At 39.9% G+C, this 22,465-nt stretch overlaps 1 protein-coding gene across 1 annotated transcript in view; it reads right to left on the bottom strand.

Annotated features, from left to right (window-relative positions):
* Positions 1-1,662: 1,662 nt before the first annotated feature.
* The window catches only part of mastl (microtubule associated serine/threonine kinase-like), a 40,881-nt gene continuing 20,078 nt past the window's right edge, over positions 1,663-22,465 (bottom strand). Inside the window, exons 7-12 of the mRNA XM_028804354.2 lie at positions 21,258-21,436; positions 17,560-18,774; positions 14,141-14,279; positions 8,778-8,891; positions 8,596-8,697; positions 1,663-2,476 (exon numbers count right to left, since the gene is read on the bottom strand). Coding sequence (XP_028660187.1) covers positions 2,319-2,476; positions 8,596-8,697; positions 8,778-8,891; positions 14,141-14,279; positions 17,560-18,774; positions 21,258-21,436 — 1,907 coding nt within the window. The 3' untranslated portion in view covers positions 1,663-2,318. The remainder of the gene's footprint in view (positions 2,477-8,595; positions 8,698-8,777; positions 8,892-14,140; positions 14,280-17,559; positions 18,775-21,257; positions 21,437-22,465) is intronic.

Below are 22,465 nucleotides of genomic sequence, written 5' to 3'. Positions count from 1 at the left end.
TCATCGTGTGTCCCACACTGAAAATGGACCAGAGAAAGAAAAAGGAGATAGTTGTCTAAGAATATCAGAAAGAAAATTATAGACAAGCATGTTAAAGGCAAAGGCTAGGAGACCATCTCCCAGCACCTTGAAGTTGCTAAAATATAAAGTGCAATATAAATAAAATTTATTATTATTATTCTTGTGACAACAATTGCAAATGTTAAGACATTTAATGTCCGTGGGACTGTAGCCCACCACCCTGGAAGTGGCCGCAAGAGGGAAATCAACCTCGGGATGGGCAGAAGGACAGAACGGCAGACAGAAAGCCAAGGACAACTTCCAAAGAGATGCAAGTTGAACTCCAAGGTCAAGGTCCATCAATGTCTGTTCACACCATCTATCACTTTCTGAGTGGCAGTGGGCTCGATGGAAGAAGACCCGAGAGGACTCCACATAAAATGCTTATCGACAAGCCAAAATGCTTCTGGGAGAAGGTCCTTTGGACAGATGAGACAAAACTGGAGCTTCTTGGCACGTCACGTCAGCTGTATGTTCACAAATGAAAAAAAATGAAGCTTTCAAAGTAAAGAGGACCACACCTACTGTGTAACATGGAGGAGGCTCGGTTATGTTTTGGGGCTGCTTTTCTGCATCTGGGACGAGAAAAATGAAATCTCAGGACTGTCAAGGCAATCTGGAGTGAAATGTACTGCCCAGTGATGAAACAGAAAGTGAACTCCAAGCACTATGTCTGACAAAGACCAGACACTGGCCATTACAAGTGTCTATTACCATCTCTATGGTGAAGCATGGTGGTTTCAGCATCATGCTATGGGGGTGCTTCTCAGTCACTGGGACAGGGAGACTGGCCAGAACTGAGGTAAGGATGAATGCAACCAAATATACAGAGGTCTTTGAAGATGACCTGCTCCAGAGTGCATGTCACCTCAGACTGGTGCAATGGTTGAACTTTCAGCTTGACAATGAAGTTCAGCACACAGTCAGGGATAACACTGGAGTGGCTTTGGCATACATCTGAGTATCCTTGAGTGGCCCAGCCAAAGCCCAGGCTTAACCCCCATAGAACATCTGTGGAGAGACCCGAAGATGGCAGTTTACAGATGCTTCCCATCCAATCTAACATTCTTGAGAGGATCTGGCAGGAGGAATATAATAAAATGCTCAAATTCAGGTGTGCAAAGCTGGTAGAGACCCAAGAAGACTCAAAGCTTGAGTTGCTGTCAAAGGGGCTTTACTGAATTAAGAGACTGAATAGCTCTATCAATGACCGCTTTCAGTTTTTGATTTTTTATTAAACTTGCAAACACTTATGAAAGTGTATGTTGTTAAAGAGCACTACTGACCATTTTAAAGGCAGTGACTGAATACTGAATACAGCAAAAGACGTCAAATACGCAGACTTGACCCTTTGTGTTGCGCTGGCTCGTTCTGCCCGTGTCTAGTTGGGTATTTATCTACTGTATGTACTCGTTTTGTTTCAACATCCCAAAGTCAGGTCAATAAGATGTCCTGCATTACCCTGGCGCTAAAATGTTATAATATATGCCCCACCCAGGATTGCGTCACACACTGCCAGGAGAAAGTCCAGCAGTACAGTTAGAATAAGCAGCCTTTTAAAATGGCAGAATCATCTCCTGCAATTCACTTACTGTCTGGTAAACTCATAACGCCCGTGTTGCATGTGAAGTTTTATTATATAGTAAAATGACAAACATTTTGTATTGCACAAATATCAAGATATGATTAAATATATCAATCTTTCATACATTCAAAAATAAGTACATATTTATACAATTTAACATAAATATATTAGTATGTAACAGACTTAACATAAAAGCTTTTTAAACCGAACACTATGGCGTTGTAATCTGAACATCACATGAATGGCTGAGCAAAGTCATTGCTGCCACTATACGAATACAACTATAACCAGATCTATCAGAAACTACATGTTTATTCCGATTAAAACAAATATATCAATTTTCTGTTAAAGGATAAAAGTAAAACAAATTATACATGTGATGGCCACATGTCTATATAATCTTTTGTAAATTTCCTAATACTAATGGTCTTTTACTTTTTTCTTTTTTCAAATGCTATTATGGGCAGTGAAAAACGCTTATTTACATTGTATTTACTTTTAAAACTATAGTACAACTTATTAATCCAAAATTTCCGCAGAATGCAGCTATGGGGGGGTGGGGGGTTGAATGTACACCGTGATGCCAACTGCACATGCCATTTTAAAAACTGGCCTGCCAGCTTGTCTACTGTGTTATAATACTTAAGGTACCTGGATGTAAATGTGTTCGCATCTAAAGGCTAAATCCTGAAATGGTGAGGTGCTGTGCGTTATTTCTGGCTTCAAAGTAGGTGGTGTCGGTTTCATCTTCTGGTTGGGGTATGAAGGGCATAGGCTGGTTTTGCAGATTTTCCCAGTCCATGCCATTAAATAATGGGTTGTTCTGCAAATCTGAAATAAAACAAACAATAAATATGGGTTAACAAGTTTAATTTGGTAATTCAGTGTGGATTAGGTCATGATCTGTATGAAGTCGAGCAGGGGCAGAGGTTTCGATCAGGGGTGTCAAACTCAGGGCATGGACACCCAAAGATTTTCATTCCAGCTGCCCTCCTCATTAGTAACAAGTCACTGCAGTTGATGGCACCTGATTCTTTTACCCAAGTCATGCCTATCAAGGTGTGTAAGAGCCATGTGTTATTTAGTAAGGTTATGTTAAACTGACAGAAGTATTTTCTTAGTTATGTTAAAATATTTGCCTATACAGGTGCTGGTCATAAAATTAGAATATCATGACAAAGTTGATTTATTTCAGTAATTCCATTCAAAAAGTGAAACTTGTATATTAGATTCATTCATTACACACAGACTGATGTATTTCAAATGTTTATTTCTTTTAATGTTGATGATTATAACTGACAACTAATGAAAGTCCCAAATTCAGTATCTCGGAACATTAGAATATCAATTAAGACCAATGCAAAAAAAGGATTTTTAGAAATGTTGGCCAACTGAAAGGTATGAACATGAAAAGTATGAGCATGTACAGCACTCAATATTTAGTTGGGGCTCCTTTGGCCTGGATTACTGCAGCAATGCGGCGTGGCATGGAGTCGATCAGTCTGTGGCACTGCTCAGGTGTTATGAGAGCCCATGTTGCTCTGATAGTGCCCTTGAGCTCTTCTGAATTGTTAGGTCTGGCGTATTGCATCTTCCTCTTCACAATACCCCATAGATTTTCTGTGGGGTTAAGGTCAGGCGAGTTTGCTGGCACTGTGTGCAGGTGCCAGGTCCTGTTGGAAAATGAAATCTGCATCTCCATAAAGTTCGTCAGCAGCAGGAAGCATGAAGTGCTCTAAAACTTCCTGGTAGACGGCTGCGTTGACCTTGGACCTCAGAAAACACAATGGACCAACACCAGCAGATGACCTGGCACCCCAAACCATCACTGACTGTGGAAACTTTACACTGGACCTCACGCAACGTGGATTCTGTGCCTCACCTCTTTTCCTCCAGACTCTGGGACCTTGATTTCCAAAGGAAATGCAAAATTTACTTTCATCAGAGAACATAACTTTGGACTACTCAGCATCAGTCCAAAGACGAGACGCTTCTGACGCTGTCTCTTGTTCAAGAGTGGCTTGACACAAGGAATGCGACAGCTGAAACCCATGTCTTGCATACGTCTGTGTGTGGTGGTTCTTGAAGCACTGACTCCAGCTGCAGTCCACTCTTTGTGAATCTCCCCCACATTTTTGAATGGGTTTTGTTTCACAATCCTCTCCAGGGTGCGGTTGTCCCTATTGCTTGTACACTTTTTTCTACCACATCTTGTCCTTCCCTTCACCTCTCTATTAATGTGCTTGGACACAGAGCTCTGTGAACAGCCAGCCTCTTTAGCAATGACCTTTTGTGTCTTGCCCTCCTTGTGCAAGGTGTCAATGGTCGTCTTTTGGACAACAGTCAAGTCAGCAGTCTTCCCCATGATTGTGTAGCCTACAGAACTAGACTGAGAGACCATTTAAAGGCTTTTGCAGGTGTTTTGAGTTCATTAGCTGATTAGAGTGTGGTACCAGGTGTCTTCAATATTGAACCTTTTCACAATATTCTAATTTTCCGAGATACTGAATTTGGGACTTTCATTAGTTGTCAGTTATTATCATCAACATTAAAAGAAATAAACACTTGAAATACATCAGTCTGTGTGTAATGAATGAATCTAATATACAAGTTTCACTTTTTGAATGGAATTACTGAAACAAATCAACTTTGTCATGATATTCTAATTTTATAACCAGCACCTGTATATTAATGCATAGTCTATGGGAGATTCTATTATATCCCCCACAAGCTAAATTGAAATGGAATATTCAAATTATTTCATATTCCTCTGACTACAGATTAGTCTCCCAGTTTGTGATCTGCCTTGCAGTTGGTAAGGCATGATGGGCAAATAGTTTTCAAACCGTATCATATCATACTGAACGTATTGATCATATTGAATACGCCGTATGAATTGAATGTACTTAACGTATTAATACTAGAATTACCAGAGCCTACGAAAAAACTCTTAGATCCGGCCCACCTTAAATCCGTTCGCACCTCTCCACCAGCGTCTTTTGTCCTCTAAATGTGCCAATAAAGACAAGCAGCCTGCTATTCCATCCCCCACAGCTACAGAACATGCACAAACTTCTCCCAGCTTACGCCCTGATTATCTGGGAGTGAAGTGCTGGAGTTTTAGAGTGGAAATAATAGATCGTTATTTGGAACACATGCATTTCATGTGTGTTCCGTTTCTACAATAATCTGTGTAAACGCATTGTTCAAACAAACGTTTTTCATATTTTAGTAGTAAATGACAAAATGTGCAAATAAACTATATAATGTGTGAAGCCTGAAGTCCAAAATCAAATAAACACTTTCACAAGAGGTTCAAGGATAAGACGACAGCTTCCGTAGCAGTAAGATTTGCAGACTTGTAATGAAGAGTCCCTGGTTCAATTCCGACTGCTTCCTATATTTGCCGTTTTCAGTAGTGAGCTGCTCTTATTGTTAATCTTATACAGTACACACATACATTTGGTTTGCGTCTGTAACAAACGGTGTGCATTTGTAGGACTTGTGAAAGTTACCTTTTTTTTCACTTTTATTCTCTCAGTCACGATCACGATACATACTAAGGGGAGCTGACGCTGTTAATTTTAATTTGAAACTGGGAATAACTGTAGATGTAAGTGGTGTTTTGAGGTAGTGGAACTGGACATTCTCTGATCTGGAGGGATAAAAGCTGACACACAAATGCTGGCGAATCTGCCTTCTTTGTATCTCACCATCAACTGATTTTTTTTTTATTCAGTTTTATTGAGTGCTCCTGCTCACGCTGAATTAGTATGCAGCTTATGGTCTATGATGTCAAAAAAAAAACAAAAAACACACAGAGACAAAGGGATATATGATATTTGGAATTATTCATTCAGAGAGGTCAGTTCAGCCCTATATGTAATCATCAGATCCAAATGTTAACAGTTCACACACACGCAAGGACTGAACTTCCTACATTTAGTAGGAAGCTCCCCTTAGTATGTACTGTATCGTGACTGAGAGAAGTAAAAAAAAAAAAAAAAAGGTAACTTTCACAATTCCTACAAATTCACACTGTCTGTTACAGACGCAAACCAAATGTATGCGTGTACTGTATAATCCATATTACTAACCGTGAATGGTAAACCGGAAGGCACAGACGCAGGTACACGGCGATGGACGCAGGAGACAGTGCGCAGGCGCCTACAGCACGCTTCTCATAAACCGCAACCGAAGTCTGATCCACCGCGAACGAAGGAGTCACGGCTCAAAAACGAAAGAGCTCAACTAACGTAAATAAGACATGAAGCAACAACGCGCCCATAGCTAACGACACAGCCATACAGAAAAGAGGATTCTGCACTGCACACCAGAGACAAACGGAAGACACTACGGAGTCCGCAAAGGTCCACAAAGAAAGTACAGAAGGTACGAGAAAGTACGAAAGGCACAGGCGCCTACAACGTGCTTCTGAACTAAACGTCCACACTACACAGCATGGTCCAGGTAATAAGAATAAACGAACTCTCCGTATTAAACCTACGGCATCCTCACACGTCCAAACCATATAGCATATGTGAATCACATTACAGTGATGCATTATTAACAGTACAACCACAGAAAATGCTCCGTATTAACAGTGAGTGCAATTATCCATATTACTAATGGTAGACAACGGATAACTAATGGAGTCATGGTCATGGCTCCAAAACGATCCAGCTCAACTAACGAAGCTACAAAAACGAGCCCGCATGGATAAGAACAATAAACGTAGGCGTCTGAAACCGCGGAAGCAAAACTGTCTCGGCTCCAAAACCAAACAGCTCGACTAACGAAGCTACAAAAACAAGCCTGCATGGATAAATACAATGAACATAGACGCCTACAACGCGCATCTGAAACTGTGGAAGCAAAGCAGGCACGGGTTCAAAACGAAAGACCACAACTGACGGAGATACACAAACGAGCCCGCCTGAATAAACAATGAACGCAGGCGCCTACAACGCGCTTCTCAAACAACGCAACCAAAGGAGTCACGGCTCCAAAACGAAACATCTCAACTAATGGACATACAGAAACGAGCCCGCCTGAATACAATTAATGAATGCAGGCGCCTACAACGCGCCTCTCAAACAGCAGAGGCGATGGATAAACGGCAAAGAAAGGAACGACAAACAGCCGCTAAACAATTCCGCCAATTAGCTGACAACACATTCTGTAATGAGTCCACTATTAATGAACATTCATTAGGATTAATGAATATCATTTGCTGTCATTGTCATTCACTTAACTTCCCTGAAGAAACAACTGGCAATACAACTAAGGAGTTTACACGTTGTTGTCAAAAGGGTCAGGTTAGACTGCCTCCTTTAGATGAATATCCTGAATATCTACGGAAGCTTCTAACTAACAATGTACCCGAAAGTAAAAACTTTATGGACTGCATTAGATCCTACAATAGTTCATTTGCTTTTGCATCTACCGGGGTAAATATCAGGCCACCAGCTGGCAATGGCCCATACTGCTTTCGCGTATGTGGACAAATTACATCGGATTGGAACAGTGCACCCTGAACCAAATCACGACCGCAAATATGCACAAATCTACGTGTTAGATCCAGATGACGCAATCTATCAACGAATGAACCTTCCTGAAAACAAGCAATGCACAGAGCTGATAATGAGAAACGTCGCTGAAGTCATAAACAATCACCCATTAGCTAAGTCTATAAAAATGCTACATGAGGTTGAAAGAGAGGCCAATACAAAAGCAGAAGCAGAAGGTGTAGCGCCAACTACAATTGCTTTAGTGTTAATAAAGGACAAAGAACAAGATCCAAGACGATACAATCTTCCCATCGTTAATGAAGTTGCAATTGTCTTTCAAAGTAAAGATGGTGAGCCTCCATTTGACCGCGATATTGTCCTGCATTCACGTCCTGATGGAACCAACAAACCTATCTCATACATACATCAATGTATTTCGGGTTACCCAACACCAGGGGTTGGCGAGCGAAGCCCCCTAATATTAACAATAAGAGCAGCTCACTACTGAAAATATAGGAGGAGGCTAATATAGGAGTCAGTCGGGACCGAACCGGGGACTCTTGATTACAAGTCAGCTGTTGTCTTATCCTTGAACCTTTTGTGAAAATATCTATTTGATCTTTGGACTGCAGGCTTCACACATTATATAGTTTATTTGTACATTTTGTCATTTATTACTAAAATATGAAAAACATTTCTGTTTTAACAATGTGTTTACACAGATTATTGTAGAAACGGAACACACATGAAATGCATGTGTTCCAAATAACGATCTATTATTTCCACTCTAAAACTCCAGCACTTCACTCCCAGATAATCAATCAAGGCATGAGCTGGGAGAAGTTTGTGCACGTTCTGCAGCTGTGGGGGGAATGGAATAGCAGGCTGCTTGCTGCTTGTCTTTGTCGGCACATTTACGGGACAAAAGACGCTGGTGGAGCGGTGCGAACGGATTTAAGGTGGGCCGGATCTACAAGTTTTTTCATAGGCTCTGGTAATTCTGGTGTTAAGTAAAGCATATTTAAGTTTGGCATTGAGAAATAACGCAACCTTCAAGTATAGAGAGTAACTAAAGTTTAACAAGAAAAGGCCAAGTTTCCTTTTTTGCCTTTTTTGTGTGTAATAACTTTTTTCACTGTTGTTGTGTGATCTGTCTTGCTCAGAATTTTCACTAAAACTTTTTAAAACAAACTTTATTGGACTGAGCAATTTCTTTTTTTACACGTTGTACTCATGCTGGATCCTACCTTGCCAACTCAGTTTCGGCTTAATTTTAGGAAACTGGAAAAGACGCAGTTACACTAGGCTTTATATAAAGAAAAGATAGCACTCCGATTTTATATTCTTCAATATACAATTCTTCCTTCAATAACTCTGGATTTCATACAACATAACTGGATAGTTCAATGTGCAAATAAAACATTGGGCTGGAAAATGCACCTTTTAATCCGGCCCTCTGAGCAGCATCAGTGGTAAGCAGGCTTTCTATCGTAGTCTTGGCATTTTGTGACAGCTCTTCTTCACCTTCTGGCCACGTAATGTCTGAAAGCAGAAGGAGAATAATAAGATTTAAAAGGGTGAGATACTAACTACATGTGACAGAACAGGAGATGAAGTCATACCTCTACTTAATATGTTCTGGAAAACCTGCTGTGGAGTCTCATCGTTAAATGGTGGAATGCCAGTAAGGAATTCATAGAGACAAACACCAAGAGCCCACCAATCAACCATGCAATCTGAGGAAAAATAAGCAAACAAATATGAATGTTAAGGCTACAGTCAAAAGTAGTTCAGTTAAATTTGGTATTAAAGAAACAGACACCGAGGACAAGTAATACACTTATTTCACAGCATGGTGTGGAATGCAAGGCAAGGAATACTGTTAAATAAAGTCTCATCCATACCTCCGTATTTACCTTTGTTCTTTTATGCAGTTGTGTAAAGCATGCAACTGTTTCAAGTCTGGCAAAATCGATTCTATTTATGTCCTTCATTCATATTATTGTGGAGGAGTGCAGTACATTTTAAAAATGTGACATGCACCTTCCTGCACAGAAAAACTCAAGAAAGTCGCTGGTGCCAAACGCCTTCCTCCCCGTTTCTTAAAAACCAACCACCTTTTCCTAGCTTTATCCACTAGACATCTTTACTTAAATACAAAATCACAAGCAGATGCATGCAAAATTAATGCATGGAAATTCTCCCACACAGCGGCCACATGCCTTTCTTCAAGTGTCAATGGCATGAATTTCACTGGAAGCGAAGCACAATTTGATTTTTTCACCACACACAAAAAAATAATTTCATGTGAATCTTTTTGCTTATCATCCCTTCTTAGTTGATCGCCATCACCGTAAACAGTGTTCTGCAGAGCTGCTCAAATAGAGAAGTTGACCTTTGCATTTGTTTTCAATCCAATTTTTGTAAAAATTGATCTATTTGTATGGAATGTTGTGCGATTACAATAAAATAAATAAGATTAAAAAAAAAAATTATTCAAAAATCTTCTTAAATAGTTTTTTTTTTTTTTTTAAATTTGGAGACTTTTTGTCCTCTTTCATTCTAAATTAGTTTTATTTCTGCTATCCGTCACCCTGTAGTTTGGATATAGCGGGTTGGATAATGGATGGATGGATGGATATTTCTTAAGTTTTGCCAGTATAAGCAGATGTTCTAAACCAGGAGTCGCCAAGTCCGGTCCTGGAGGACCACCGTGGCTGCAGATTTTCATTCTAACCCTTTTTAATTGAGTGCCCTGTTTGTGCGGTTAATTAACTTCTTGTGAATTCATTTTAATCGAATTGCTTTTTTTAAATTTGTTCTCCTGAATTACTTAATCGTTCCTCTGAATTGCTTCATTTCTTTCCTTAAATGGCACCCAAACAGAAATGAAATGTGAAATGAGTGAGCCAAAAGAAGACCAACTAAGTCAGGGCTTCAAACTCCAACCAATTTCACTCCAACCAGCTGCTTAATGAGGCTCTGATTCTTGTCGTTAATTAAACCCGTTCTTTAATTTCATGGCTTGTTGCTGCTCTCGTGGTGCATTAGCAGACATTTCCGACGTTGATTTTCTCTTTCTGAGACCTCTGTTCAAATGTTTTGTGGACCTGAGCAGATCAACATTCCTGAGACCTTCATCTTTCATTATTGTTAGATATTGTATGATGGTCACAGTTTGCTGGTCCTGTTTTGGCTCATTTTGTATATCATTCTTTTTAGGCTGCTAATTTAGGAAAAAAACAATTAAGGGGTCTGAGTCTTCAAGAGCAAATCAAAATTAATTCAAAAGAAGTTAATTAGCAGCAAAAACAGGTCACTCATTCAGAAAAGGTTTAGAATGAAAACCTGTAGCCACGGTGGTCCTCCAGGACTGGAGTTGGCGACCCCTGTTCTAAACCATGTTGACACTATAGTTACATTTTAAAATTACATTTTCTGTTACAAACATTGCAGCTAAATTTGTCGCAATTTTACTTACACAATATAATTCCTTGACCAGATGTAAATATTCTGATAGAACAATATTCACCTTTCACTTGAATGTAGGAAACATGCGTTTTCAATAAGGCATGGTTATTTATTTGACAATAGTAAAAATGGGCACTGATTATTTTATTACTTTAAGAGTGAAATGGTATATGCGGACATTTGAAAGCCTTTTTTTTTTGTAACATATTATGTGCCACATTTGAATCATCCATCCATTATCCACCGCTTATCCAAAGTCGGGTCGCGGGGGCAGTAGCCTAAGCAGGGAAGCCCAGACCTCCCTCTCCCCGGCCACCTCCTCCAGCTCCTCTAGGAGGACCCCGAGGCGTTCCAAGGCCAGCCGGGAGATATAATCCCTCTGAGCATGTCCTGGGTCTGCCCCGTGGCCTTCTCCCAGTGGGGCATGCCCAGAACACCCCCCCAGGGAGGCGACCAGGGGAAATCCTAACCAGATGCCTGAACCACCTCAACTGACTCCTCTCAATGCGGAGGAGCAGCGACTCTACTCTGAGTCTCTCCTGGATAACTGAACTCCTCACCCTCTCTCTAAGGGAAAGTCGAGCCACCCTGTGGAGAAAACTCATTTCGGCTGCTTGTATCCGCGATCTTGCTCTTTCGGTCACTACCCAAAGCTCGTGGCCTTAGGTGAGGGTAGGAACATAGATCAACTGGTAAATCGACAGCCTCACATTTTGGCTCAGCTCTCTCTTCACCATGATGGACCGTTGCAGAGCCCGCATTACTGCGGATACCGCACCGATCCGTCTGTCAACCTCCCGCTTCATTCTTCCCTCACTCGTGAACAAGACCCTGAGATACTTGAACTCCTCCACTTGAGGCAGTACTGTGTTCCCAACCCAGAGACAGCATTCCACCCTTTTCCGGCTGAGAACCATGGCCTCAGATTTAGAGGTGCCGACTCTCATCCCCGCTGCTTCATATTCGGCTGCGAACCGCTCCAGTGAGAGCTGGAGGTCACTGTCCGATGAAGCCAACAGAACCACGTCATCCACAAATAGCAGAGACGAGATTCTGAGGTCACCGAACCAGACCCCCTTCGCTCCTTGGCTGCGCCTAGAAATTCTGTCCATATAACTTATGAACAGAATCGGTGACAAAGGGCAGCCCTGGCAGAGTTCAACTTATTACCGGCAATGCGGACCAAGCTCCTACTCCTCCTGCACAGGGACTGAATGGCTCGTAACAACGAGCCTTGTACCCTGTACTCTTGGAGCACACCCCACAGGATGCTTCGAGGGACACGGTCGAATGCCTTCTCCAAATCCACAAAACACATGTGAACTGGTTGGGCAAACTCCCATGCCCCCTACAGGATCCTGGCCAGAGTGTAGAGCTGGTCCAGTGTTCCACAGCTGGGACGGAATCCACATTGTTCCTCTTGAATCTGAGATTCAACTAACGACCAAACTCTCTTCTCCAACACCCCTGAACAGACCTTACCGGGGAGGCTGAGGAGTATGATCCCCCTATAGTTGGAGCACATCTTCCGGTCACCCTTCTTAAAAAGGGGAACCACCACCCCGGTTTGCCAATCCAGAGGCACTGCCCCCGATGTCCATGCGATGTTGCAGAGACGTGTCAACCAGGACAGCCCCACAACATCCAAAGCCTTAAGGAACCCAGGGTGAACCTCGTCCACCCCAGGGGCCCTGCCACCTTGGAGCTTTCTAACTACCTTGGAGACCTCAGCCCCTGTTATGGGCCCCCTCCCGGAGTCCTCCAGCTCTGCTTCCTCTAAGGAAGACATGCTGGTGGGATTGAGAAGATCCTCGAAGTATTCCTTCCACCGGTCAATAACGTCTGCAGTTGACGTCAGCAGGGCCCCATCTCCACTGTACACAGTGTTGGTGGAGCACCGCTTTCCCTTCCTGAGGCGCCGGACAATTTGCCAGAACCTTCTCGGTGCTGACCGAAAGTCGTTTTCTATGGCTTCCCCAAACTCCTCCCATGCCTGTATTTTTGCCTCTGCAACAGCCAATGCCGCCACACGCTTGGCCCGCCGGTACCCCTCAGCTGCCTCTGGAGTCCCACTGGTCAATCAGACCCAATAGGACTCTTTCTTCAGCTTGACGACCTCTCGAACCTTAGGTGTCCACCACCGGGTTCATGGATTGCCGCCACGAGAGGCACTGACAACCTTGCGGCCACAGCTCCGTTCTGCTGCTTCGACAATGGAGGCTTGGAACATGGCCCATTCAGACTCAATGTCCTTCGCCTCCCTCGGAATGAGGTTGAAGTTCTGCCGGAGGTGGCAGTTAAAGATCTTTGTGACTGTTTCCTCCGCCAGACGTTCCCAGCAGACCCTCATTATTTGTTTGGGTCTGCCTGGTCTGTCCGGCAGCCTCTCCCACCATCTGATCCAACTTACCACCAGGTGGTGATCAGTTAACAGCTCAGCCCCTCTCTTCACCCGAGTGTCCATGACATAAGGTCGCAGATGTGATGACACGATTACAAAGTCGATCATCGAGCTGCAACCTTGGGCATCCTGGCGCCAAGTGCACTTATGGACACCCTTATGCTTGAACATGGTGTTCGTTATGGACAATCCATGGCCAGCACAGAAGTCCAACAACTGAACACCACTGGAGTTTAGATCAGGGAGGCCATTCCTCCCAATCACACCTCTCCAGGTTTCACTGTCATTGCCAACGTGAGCGTTTAAGTCTCCCAGCAGGACGATAGAGTCCCCAGGAGCTGCGCCTCTTCCAGGGTCTCCAAGATGGCTGGATACTACATTTGAATCAGTATTGTTAAATTTTGCACTTACTGTGTTGTATTTTTCAGAATTTTTTTATGATATAATTTTTTTTTTTAATCATCATTCAGTGTTAAGTATGAACTTTTACGTGCACAAACATGATGGACTTTGTTTTTCTTTTGTTGTTTTTTATTTACATACTGCATGGTATTTATGTCAAGCTGTTTACATTTGTGCTATATGCAATTTTGTGTTTTAGTTTATCCATCCATTGATTTCTTGAACCCACATCATGGGTGTGGGGGTGTCCTCACTGTGTACAAACGCAGCACTTTTCTGCATTTATATAGTGCCTTTTCCACAAAAGGTGTTATTCACAGAGAGGAGTGGCACCAAGTATATGCCAGTGTTCCCTCCTTGTGAGTAACCATGTAAACGTTTTAGCAAATAAACATTCATAAAAACATCGTTTCAACTATTTTGACATGTTTTGGATACTGAATTTTTGCAGATGAAAAGTAAGAAGCAGACCTCGGGTATCATAAAACCCATGAGAGCTGTAAACATGTTGTCAGGTATAAATACAAACGTTAAATTTACACAATAAATGAGGGCTTAATAATTTTGTCATTATAGACCATTTATAACTGAAATGGCAAGAAGGAAGAATTTTAGAAGGTGGCACAAAGGATGGCTGCAACTCTTTGTACATTAAAATCTTTAATAAACCGTGGCTGCTTGATCTTAATGTACAAGTTGTAAGTGTCTTACTGTGTTGCATTCCCAGAAGCAGCTCTGGAGCCAAGTAGTCAGGAGTTCCCAAGATGCGCTCTCCTACTGCAGGTGCTGTTCCTCTGCGCACGCTTTTTGGTGTTCTGAAAGGAGTCTGAGAAGATGTCTGTTTTGGAGTCTGAAACAAAAGCAGGACTTTAGATGTGGTAGACAAAAAAAAAAAAAACAAAACACGGAAGTCAGCATTTTACACAAACTAGGTGTAGTTCTAGTAATATTAGAGTGTGACAAAACTTTTTGTGAGGCCAAAAGGTACCTCCATAGGAAGAGCTGGATGACAGGAGTGAAGGATAGTGCTTCTGTGCCAAACAGGCTGAGAGGTTTAAGACTTGGTCGGCAGTACTAGATTGAAAACTAGATGGCAGTGCAGTGGCTAAGCCGTTTGATGTTTCTCATATTTAAGTAATAGTTGCCCTCGTACCTCTAGGATTTATTTATTTATTTTTTGCAGTGGGCATCACATGTACATGCAACCCCCAGAATCATTAACCTAAGTCTGAATATATATATTTTTTTTTTAATTTACTGTTACTGATTTGGGTGTAAAGTTTGACTTACATTTGTCATTTGATACATATGTCCATCACCTCTGCAAAATTACATTTCTTCATCTTTGAGACATGGCCAAACTCCGTCCCTACCTTTCCCTTTGTGATGCTAAAAAGCTGGTTCATACCTTTGTCTCCTCCAGACTGGACTATTGCAATGCACACCTCATCGGGATCCCCAGCAAGAGCCTTCAAAAGCTCCAACAAATAAAAAATAGTGCTGTAAGGATCCTGATGAGGGTGCGGAAATATGAACATATTTCACCAATCCTTCGGTTACTTCATTGGCTCCCTATTCACCTCCGTATTGAATACAAACTTTGTCTGCTTTCTCACCAGTGTATCCATGGAAATGCTCCACAATATCTTAAGGAACTTCTTATATTATAATTCACTACAAGAAACCTCCGTTTTGCAAATACCTCCCGAATTCGCACCCCTATAACTAAAACTTCATACAATGGGTGACCGAGCCTGTGCGGCCACTGCTCCACAGCTCTGGAATGTCCTACCAGAGAATCTGAGAACACAGCAGATTGTGGGCTGTTTTAAAAAACTGCTAAAGACTTTTCTATTTAGGAAAGCATATTAACAAAATTACCTCTAATTATTGTTTTATCTTTGTTTAAATTTATTTATTATTACCACGCTTATATGAATTTCACCTGTTTGTTGTCTGGTACAAATCTTGTAATCGATATTTAACCCACTCCTTATTGTCTAAATGACTTGAAATTTTGCACACTTACTTCCGATGACAATACATGAATCAATAATCAGTTTCACTAATTGATTAATCCATGTTAATTAAAATTAATTGAAATTTTCTTTTAAATTTTCATATAAAGAATAGTTCAAGATTTCACCAATAGATGGCAAGTGTTAAAAGTGTTAAAATATTGATTACAAAATTATACTAAAACAAATCCAAGACTAAAAAGTTGAAAATAATATATACATATATAAAACAATAATATAAGCATGGTTTTTAAAAAGTTAAAAAATGTACTAAAAAGTAAAAAATAAAAGTCTCTCATACATCACTCCAAATAAAAGGTGGGCGCTTTTCATCAATCTATATTCAAGAAACACTTCTTAAAATATTAGCAAAAGCTACTCTCCTTTTATTTGGAGAGTGATGTATGAGAGACTTATTTTTTACTTTTTAGTACACTTTTTAACTTATTATATGTGTGGTTTTTAAAAAGTATTATATACAGTGTATAAAAATATATATATATTTTATGTAGCACTTTGAGGTTTACTACAAATGTAAAGTGCCTTATAAATAAAATGAATGATTATTATTATTATTTAATTTGAATAATCAAACCTTATGTTTTGGCTAATTTGATAACCCTAGAACATGGCCAACAAACTAAGGCAGCTGAACTGTCCTTATCTACACCAGACTTTGTTGTCTCGGACGTCTACTTCATACAAGGGAAGATGAGTCACCTGAGCTGACCAAAAAATGATGTCAACAACAAGCACATGCTGCAAAGTGGTTCAGCTGCTTATTTTGAACATCCCAACTGTGTGACTATACTGTGGCACTGAACACCATTTGTGACTGATCAGATGAATGAACGGAAAGAGTTTCTAGTCTGGAATAGCCAAAGCTGGTCAGCTTCGTAAAAGGAAAAGTAATAAAATTATCTTTTTATGAGATAGTAAACCCTTATAAACAGTGCAAGCTTTTGAATTTTTCACAGTTAATAGATTGACCATGCATTTGTGGTCACATATTCTTAAATAAAACTGGACTTTGTTTACCTTGCAGTTAGAAATCTGATTGATTAGAGATATGTGACTTGATTTCTACTTCTGCTAACATTGAGTTGTCACATGTTAACTTAACCCTCAGAATGCCTTCAGGTCAAACTTGACCCTTTGTTGTGTATGAACTCAATAAAAGCTCCCTGAACATAATCTTCTTTTCCTACATTTCCCCATAATAGCTTTTCAATTAAACAATTTCTAACTTGGACAGCACCTCCTACAAAATGTTTACCTTGCCATGTCTTTCAGGTCAATTTTGATTCACTACTGACTGTGACAGATTCCAAAAGGCAAAAAGACTTTTCAAATGTGACACTTTTGTACCACTGCTATAAATTTTGAAGACTGCCATGTCCTTCAGGTCAATTTTGACCCACAATTGACTTCAACAGATTTTCTGATGCATTTAAGGTGCTTCTCTTTGTTTGCAACCCATAAAAACATCTGTTGTGAAAGTTAGGATCATCAGTACTACAGGTTAAGATGCTCAATCAATATAAAATAGGTCTGGGTGAACTCCAGGATATCTAAATGGAGGTATCAGAATCATGTTAAAAAAACCAAGAAGGTATGGCATTGAATCAATATTTCTAGTCACTGCGAGGATTACAGTGAAACAAAAACGTCAAAGCGGTAAGTTTATTCGTGTACTATTTGACCTAGTGCAAGTCTTCATGCCAACTAGGCCCTGTATGGATCTTAGTTTTGACTGAACTTCTTCTGCCAAAGAAATAATCGTTATATTAATGTTATATTTCACAGAGTTAAAATTTACAACATCCATTTGTTTCACAATTTTGGGATCATGTGCTCAAGGTTAAATCAAAGCCCCAGTAGGCTAATTTCACTGTACCAACAACCAAGTAATCCTACATGAAAAGGCATATAGATACATCGGAAACGTTACCTGTACCTTTTCGAAGCCACCAGAATGCCAAACATTCCCTCTAAATGCTTCCACTGCCTGCTATTAGAGGTTCAGGCTTTTGCTGAATAAGGCGCAAGAAATCAAAGTAGCATCCCTTTTGATATAAATATTTACATGGTAATTAAAGTTGCGGATCTTACCTCATACATTGCAGGTCTTCTACAAAATTTATCTTTTTGTGCAGGTGTAACAGCCACAGGGATTCCACCAAGAGAAGCAGCTGAAGTTTCCATTGGTTCAACAGAACCCAAGCTTATTCGTGAAGCCGCTGAGGCATTGGACCGAGTTATTGAACTACAGTAACTTCGGAAGGCCACCACATTCTTATGCTTTAAAACAGCAGGAGGTTGCATTGGCAGACAAGGCTGTAAATCAAAAAAGTGTTCTTGGATGGACTTGGGCATTTCTTTTCTGATGGTTTCAAGAGATTTAGCACCGTGGCCAGCGACTTTGGAAGTATTTAAAGATGATTCCACTGGTTCATCAGACTCCACAAAAGACAGATCATATGATTCATCTTTTATGCTTTGGTCCAGCTCTTCAGTTATTTTCACTGAATGGTTTTCAAGAAGTGAATTATCATTGAATGAACAATCAGAACCTAAACTTAAACTTCTGAACAGCTTTGGATCCTGCTCTTCTGTCAACTGAAAACTTGAATTCATTACCTCATTGGTAGGACCCTTCTCAAAGTGATCATCAAGCTCATCAAAGAGGTTTTTAGCCACAGGAACAGGACTTAATTGTCTCAACAGTTTTTGGTTTGATTTGTTTTCTGCAGCTGCTCTGACTTGGAGAGCCTGCAGTGAGAGCTCCTCCATATGCATAGACAGACCTGTGTTAGTGGGGAGCCTAGTTTCCTCTATTGCAAATGCTCGAGTATAAACAGAATTGTTTTTCTTTACAGGAAAAACATCCTGTTCTGGGCTGCTATCAACCTGTTCAAAAGTTCGTTTTAAAGAACCTATCAGATCATCATCACCTGCTTGTAAGGGTGGACTTTCCATTGGGAGGATACATTTTGAAGCTTGGGGAGATGATTTGATATCCATATTGAATGTATGGGACATTTTAATAGAGGAACCTTCATGAACTGATACTTTCGTTTTGGTACAGTTTTCATTATCAATTGTATTATTTTGTGCTGAGGCTAGAAAGCAAAGATCATCTTGTTGCTCATATTTACTTAGACTTGGAAGATTTTCGACTGATGATAGAACAGTACATTTTTCATGTTTTGTAGCACTGTTAGGTTTAGTCCCCAGTATCTTGAAAGCAGGCATAGCCTTAGACTCTGGTTTGATAGTTTCACTGGTAGCCAAAGAGTTCGGGAGATTCTCCTTTATTTCAGTTTCCTGTAAACACAACATACAAATTGTACAGTTATACAGTAAAAAGAAAGTATTTTTAGTTTAAATTTACAATTAAAGCAGTTTCAAAAAATAAAAATGTTAATCACACAGGTGAACGTCCCTATTTGGATGACCCAGACATAAAATTTTTCACCCCAAACTTATTTTGTATTGAGCGACTATCTTGTTTCATTAATGATTCTAAATTTTACAACAGATAACGTTAGGATTTTTTTTTGGGTTACAAACAAACAGGACCTTAAACACAGTAGAAAATCAATTAAAGTCAATAGTGGGTCAAAACTGACCTGAAGGATAATGAAGTGTTTATAATGTGCAGCACTTATACAAAAGGTATAAGGCAAGAGACATCAACGGTTGGGCTAAGAGATGTTCCACTACTAAATGTTTCTGTATTCCGACTGCGAGCACAAGTTTAGTCAATATGGACTGTAGAGTACTTAACTGAAACAGCGAAAAGTGTGTTTTAGATCTCGTTGAGATAGTTTCCTTTTATGTTAAGTTGTCTATAAAGTGTTTTACTTTTTATACAGGTTAAATTTGAGGTGTGGGTTATTAGTGATTTTACCTAAATACTGAACATTTGTTAGCGTCAATGAACTTGGTTTCTTCACAGCTTTTTATATATATATATATATATATATATATATATATATATATATATATATATATACACACACACAGTAACACAGTAATCCCTCCTCCATCGCGGGGGTTGCGTTCCAGAGCCACCCGCGAAATAAGAAAATCCGCGAAGTAGAAACCATATGTTTATATGGTTATTTGTATATATTTTAAGCCCTTATAAACTCTCCCACACTATTATAAACATTTCACGCACAATTATACAGCATAAACCCTTTGTATTCTCTTAGATATTAGGTAAGATTCGTTGAAATTATGTATGTAAACACAGTTTATATACAGTAAAACCTAAATATTATTTTAAAGATATCGAGCGTCTCCGATGTCACATATGTTACAGCCATTACGACAGACAGGCCACCAGCAATAAATACGTACAATGCAAGAAAAATTGTATACAGTAAAATGTGTGTACAGTGACACTAAACTAAGTACTGTACGTAAATAATTAATTATGGTTAGTCACCAACAATGACACGACGACTTGTCCGATAATGATGAGTTTAATTTTACTGCACAACAAAGGATAGTGTTACAGCTCTTCTAAAGGAGCCTCTTCAGGCGACTGTTTAGCACCGCCGTTGTTCTTCTTCCATCACTCTTCAATCCAAATCCCTAAAGCAGATTCCATCCAGACTACTGCCTTATCACGTCCACTTGCAACTCGTTTTGCGCCCTGGTTAAAGGACACTGCGGCCGTAGATCTTATATGCTTTTCCTCCTTTTTAAATAAAAAGAATCGTGGACTCATTTATGCTGTAATGGTGTCCTGCAGCGGTGTAGCTGTTTCCTTCCTTCAACATATCCAAAACTTTTACCTTTTCTGCAATCATTTGCATCTTCTGTTGGCGCTTGGGCACGTTAATGCTGAATGAGTGAGGTTAGACTTCCTGGTTAATGCAGCACTCCGTCGCTGAGCCAATCAGCGGCACACAGGAACTTAACCGCATGCTCTGATTGGGTAGCTTCTCAGCCATCCGCCAATAGCGTCCCTTGTTTGAATTCAAATGCGTCCCTTGTTTGAATTCCAATGGGCAAATCAACTGAGGAAGCACACGTACTGTAGACCGCAGACATCCGCGAAGCAATGAAAAATCTGCGATCTATATTCACATATGCTTACATTTAAAATCCGCGATGGAGTGAAGCCGCGAAAGACGAAGCGCGATATAGCGAGGGATTACTGTATATATATATATATATATAAATATATATATATCCTCTGTGATAAAGATGTACAATATAGTTTTTCCATTTTTTCAACATGCCAAAAACTGAAATCTTCATTTATATCCCCAGCTTTCACCCGTTCAAAAAGACAGCGGATCCTCTGCCTAATCAACTCCTTGTTCACCTTCTCTCCAAGTACAACATGCTTGCAATTGGAATGCCTCCTTCCCTAACTGCTGGCACCCCTTGCCCCTCTTTTTGATGCTGATCAGTCATTTGAGTGCATTTAGTTTTGGCACGATTAAAGTGTGGTCTTGAATTGAAATGCAGTACATACAGAGCTGCTGCTAAGTGAAATGCAATATGTTTGCTTTGCTTTTAGTTAGGACACGAGATCTATGGACATGAATTAAAATGCAATACGCTTTTGTACTGCATTTTAAACGGACACAAAAATTTTGTGCCTTCGGTTGATATGTTTTTTTTTTTTTTTTTTTAATTATGACACTATAATACCGTGCTAAAGTCAAATGTTCCATTTGCATATGAATTGCATTTAATTTTGGCACAAATAGACATGAGGCTCTTGTCAACAAAAGCTAAAGGACCTGTTACATTTCTACTATGACATTGTTTATAATAATACTAACCTGGCGATCCATAATCCATTGTGGACTGCTGCAGCTATCAGACTCCTCCGTTGATGGAAACAGACAAGACTGGCTACTGGTACTAGAGGTACCAAAATGCTTTCTTGATTTACTATTAATGAAACGTGGAGTGAGACACTTAACGGGAACACATGGACTAGCTGCACAGCTCGGAAGTCCTAATGTATGAGAAAGAAAGAGAGAAAATAAAATGTTTGCTGTTAGTACATTTAGAAAGCAACCAGAAACAAATGAAGCCACTCAAGGCTTCTGAGATTTAACACTGAGTGAACCGCTTTAAAATCCAATGCAGCTGTCAGTTTTGGCAAATCATCTCTCTTCTTAAGAAAAAAAAATTAACAGCCACACATGTCTTGGAAGATGTACAGAACTGACAATGTATTTCCAGAAACTGACAATGAAATAATTGGATGTATAAATTTCACTTTAAAAACTGCATAAGCAACTTTCATGTAGAGAAGAGGGATAATCGCCTACTTGACTAGTCCTCCTGACTTTCACAAAGCCCCCTCACTCAGAGCACTACTAAACTGCTTTACTTCAGTCTCTTAATTTTTTGTCAGCTTTAAATCCAAACTATGTACTGTTCCTTCTAAGAAAAGCACTAATCAGAAATAGCTACTCAAAATGATAGTTCATATTTAACCATAAGTATGAAATTGTTTAAAATACAGTAAATCTACATAAATAAAAGTATTAAGAAAATATTTGGTTTTAATTGTTTTGCCAATTTGGAAAATACTGTATGCACCCAACGTTCAAGGTGACATGTTAGTGCTTCCTTCGATTGCATATTTTCATCTATTTGCAATTAGCCTAACAAATTATACAGTAAGTGAATACAAATACACTACCGGTCAGAAGTTTTAGAACCCCTTGGCTTTTCCAATTTTTGTTCAAATTAATTAGCTAAAATGCAATGAATGACCTAAAAAGGTAAGCAGCAGACTGCCTGGGGTTTAACTTTAAAGTTTAGGGTAGCAAAAACTGGAGGAAAAAAAAAAAAAAAAAAAAAAGGAACTTTCAGAATTTTGCAAATGGGCCTTCTTCAGGGAACAGCTAATACAGCTTTTCTCAACCTTTAAGTATTTGCGACCCGAGTTTTCATAACAGTTTTAATCGCGCCCCCCTAACGTTTTTTTGAAACCCTAATAAAATTTATTCCTATATTTTTTGCTGTCAATACA

Source organism: Erpetoichthys calabaricus, chromosome 6 (genome assembly GCF_900747795.2).
Source record: "Erpetoichthys calabaricus chromosome 6, fErpCal1.3, whole genome shotgun sequence".
Classification (NCBI taxonomy): domain Eukaryota; kingdom Metazoa; phylum Chordata; class Cladistia; order Polypteriformes; family Polypteridae; genus Erpetoichthys; species Erpetoichthys calabaricus.
This window is presented reverse-complemented; position numbering and strand designations above follow the sequence as displayed.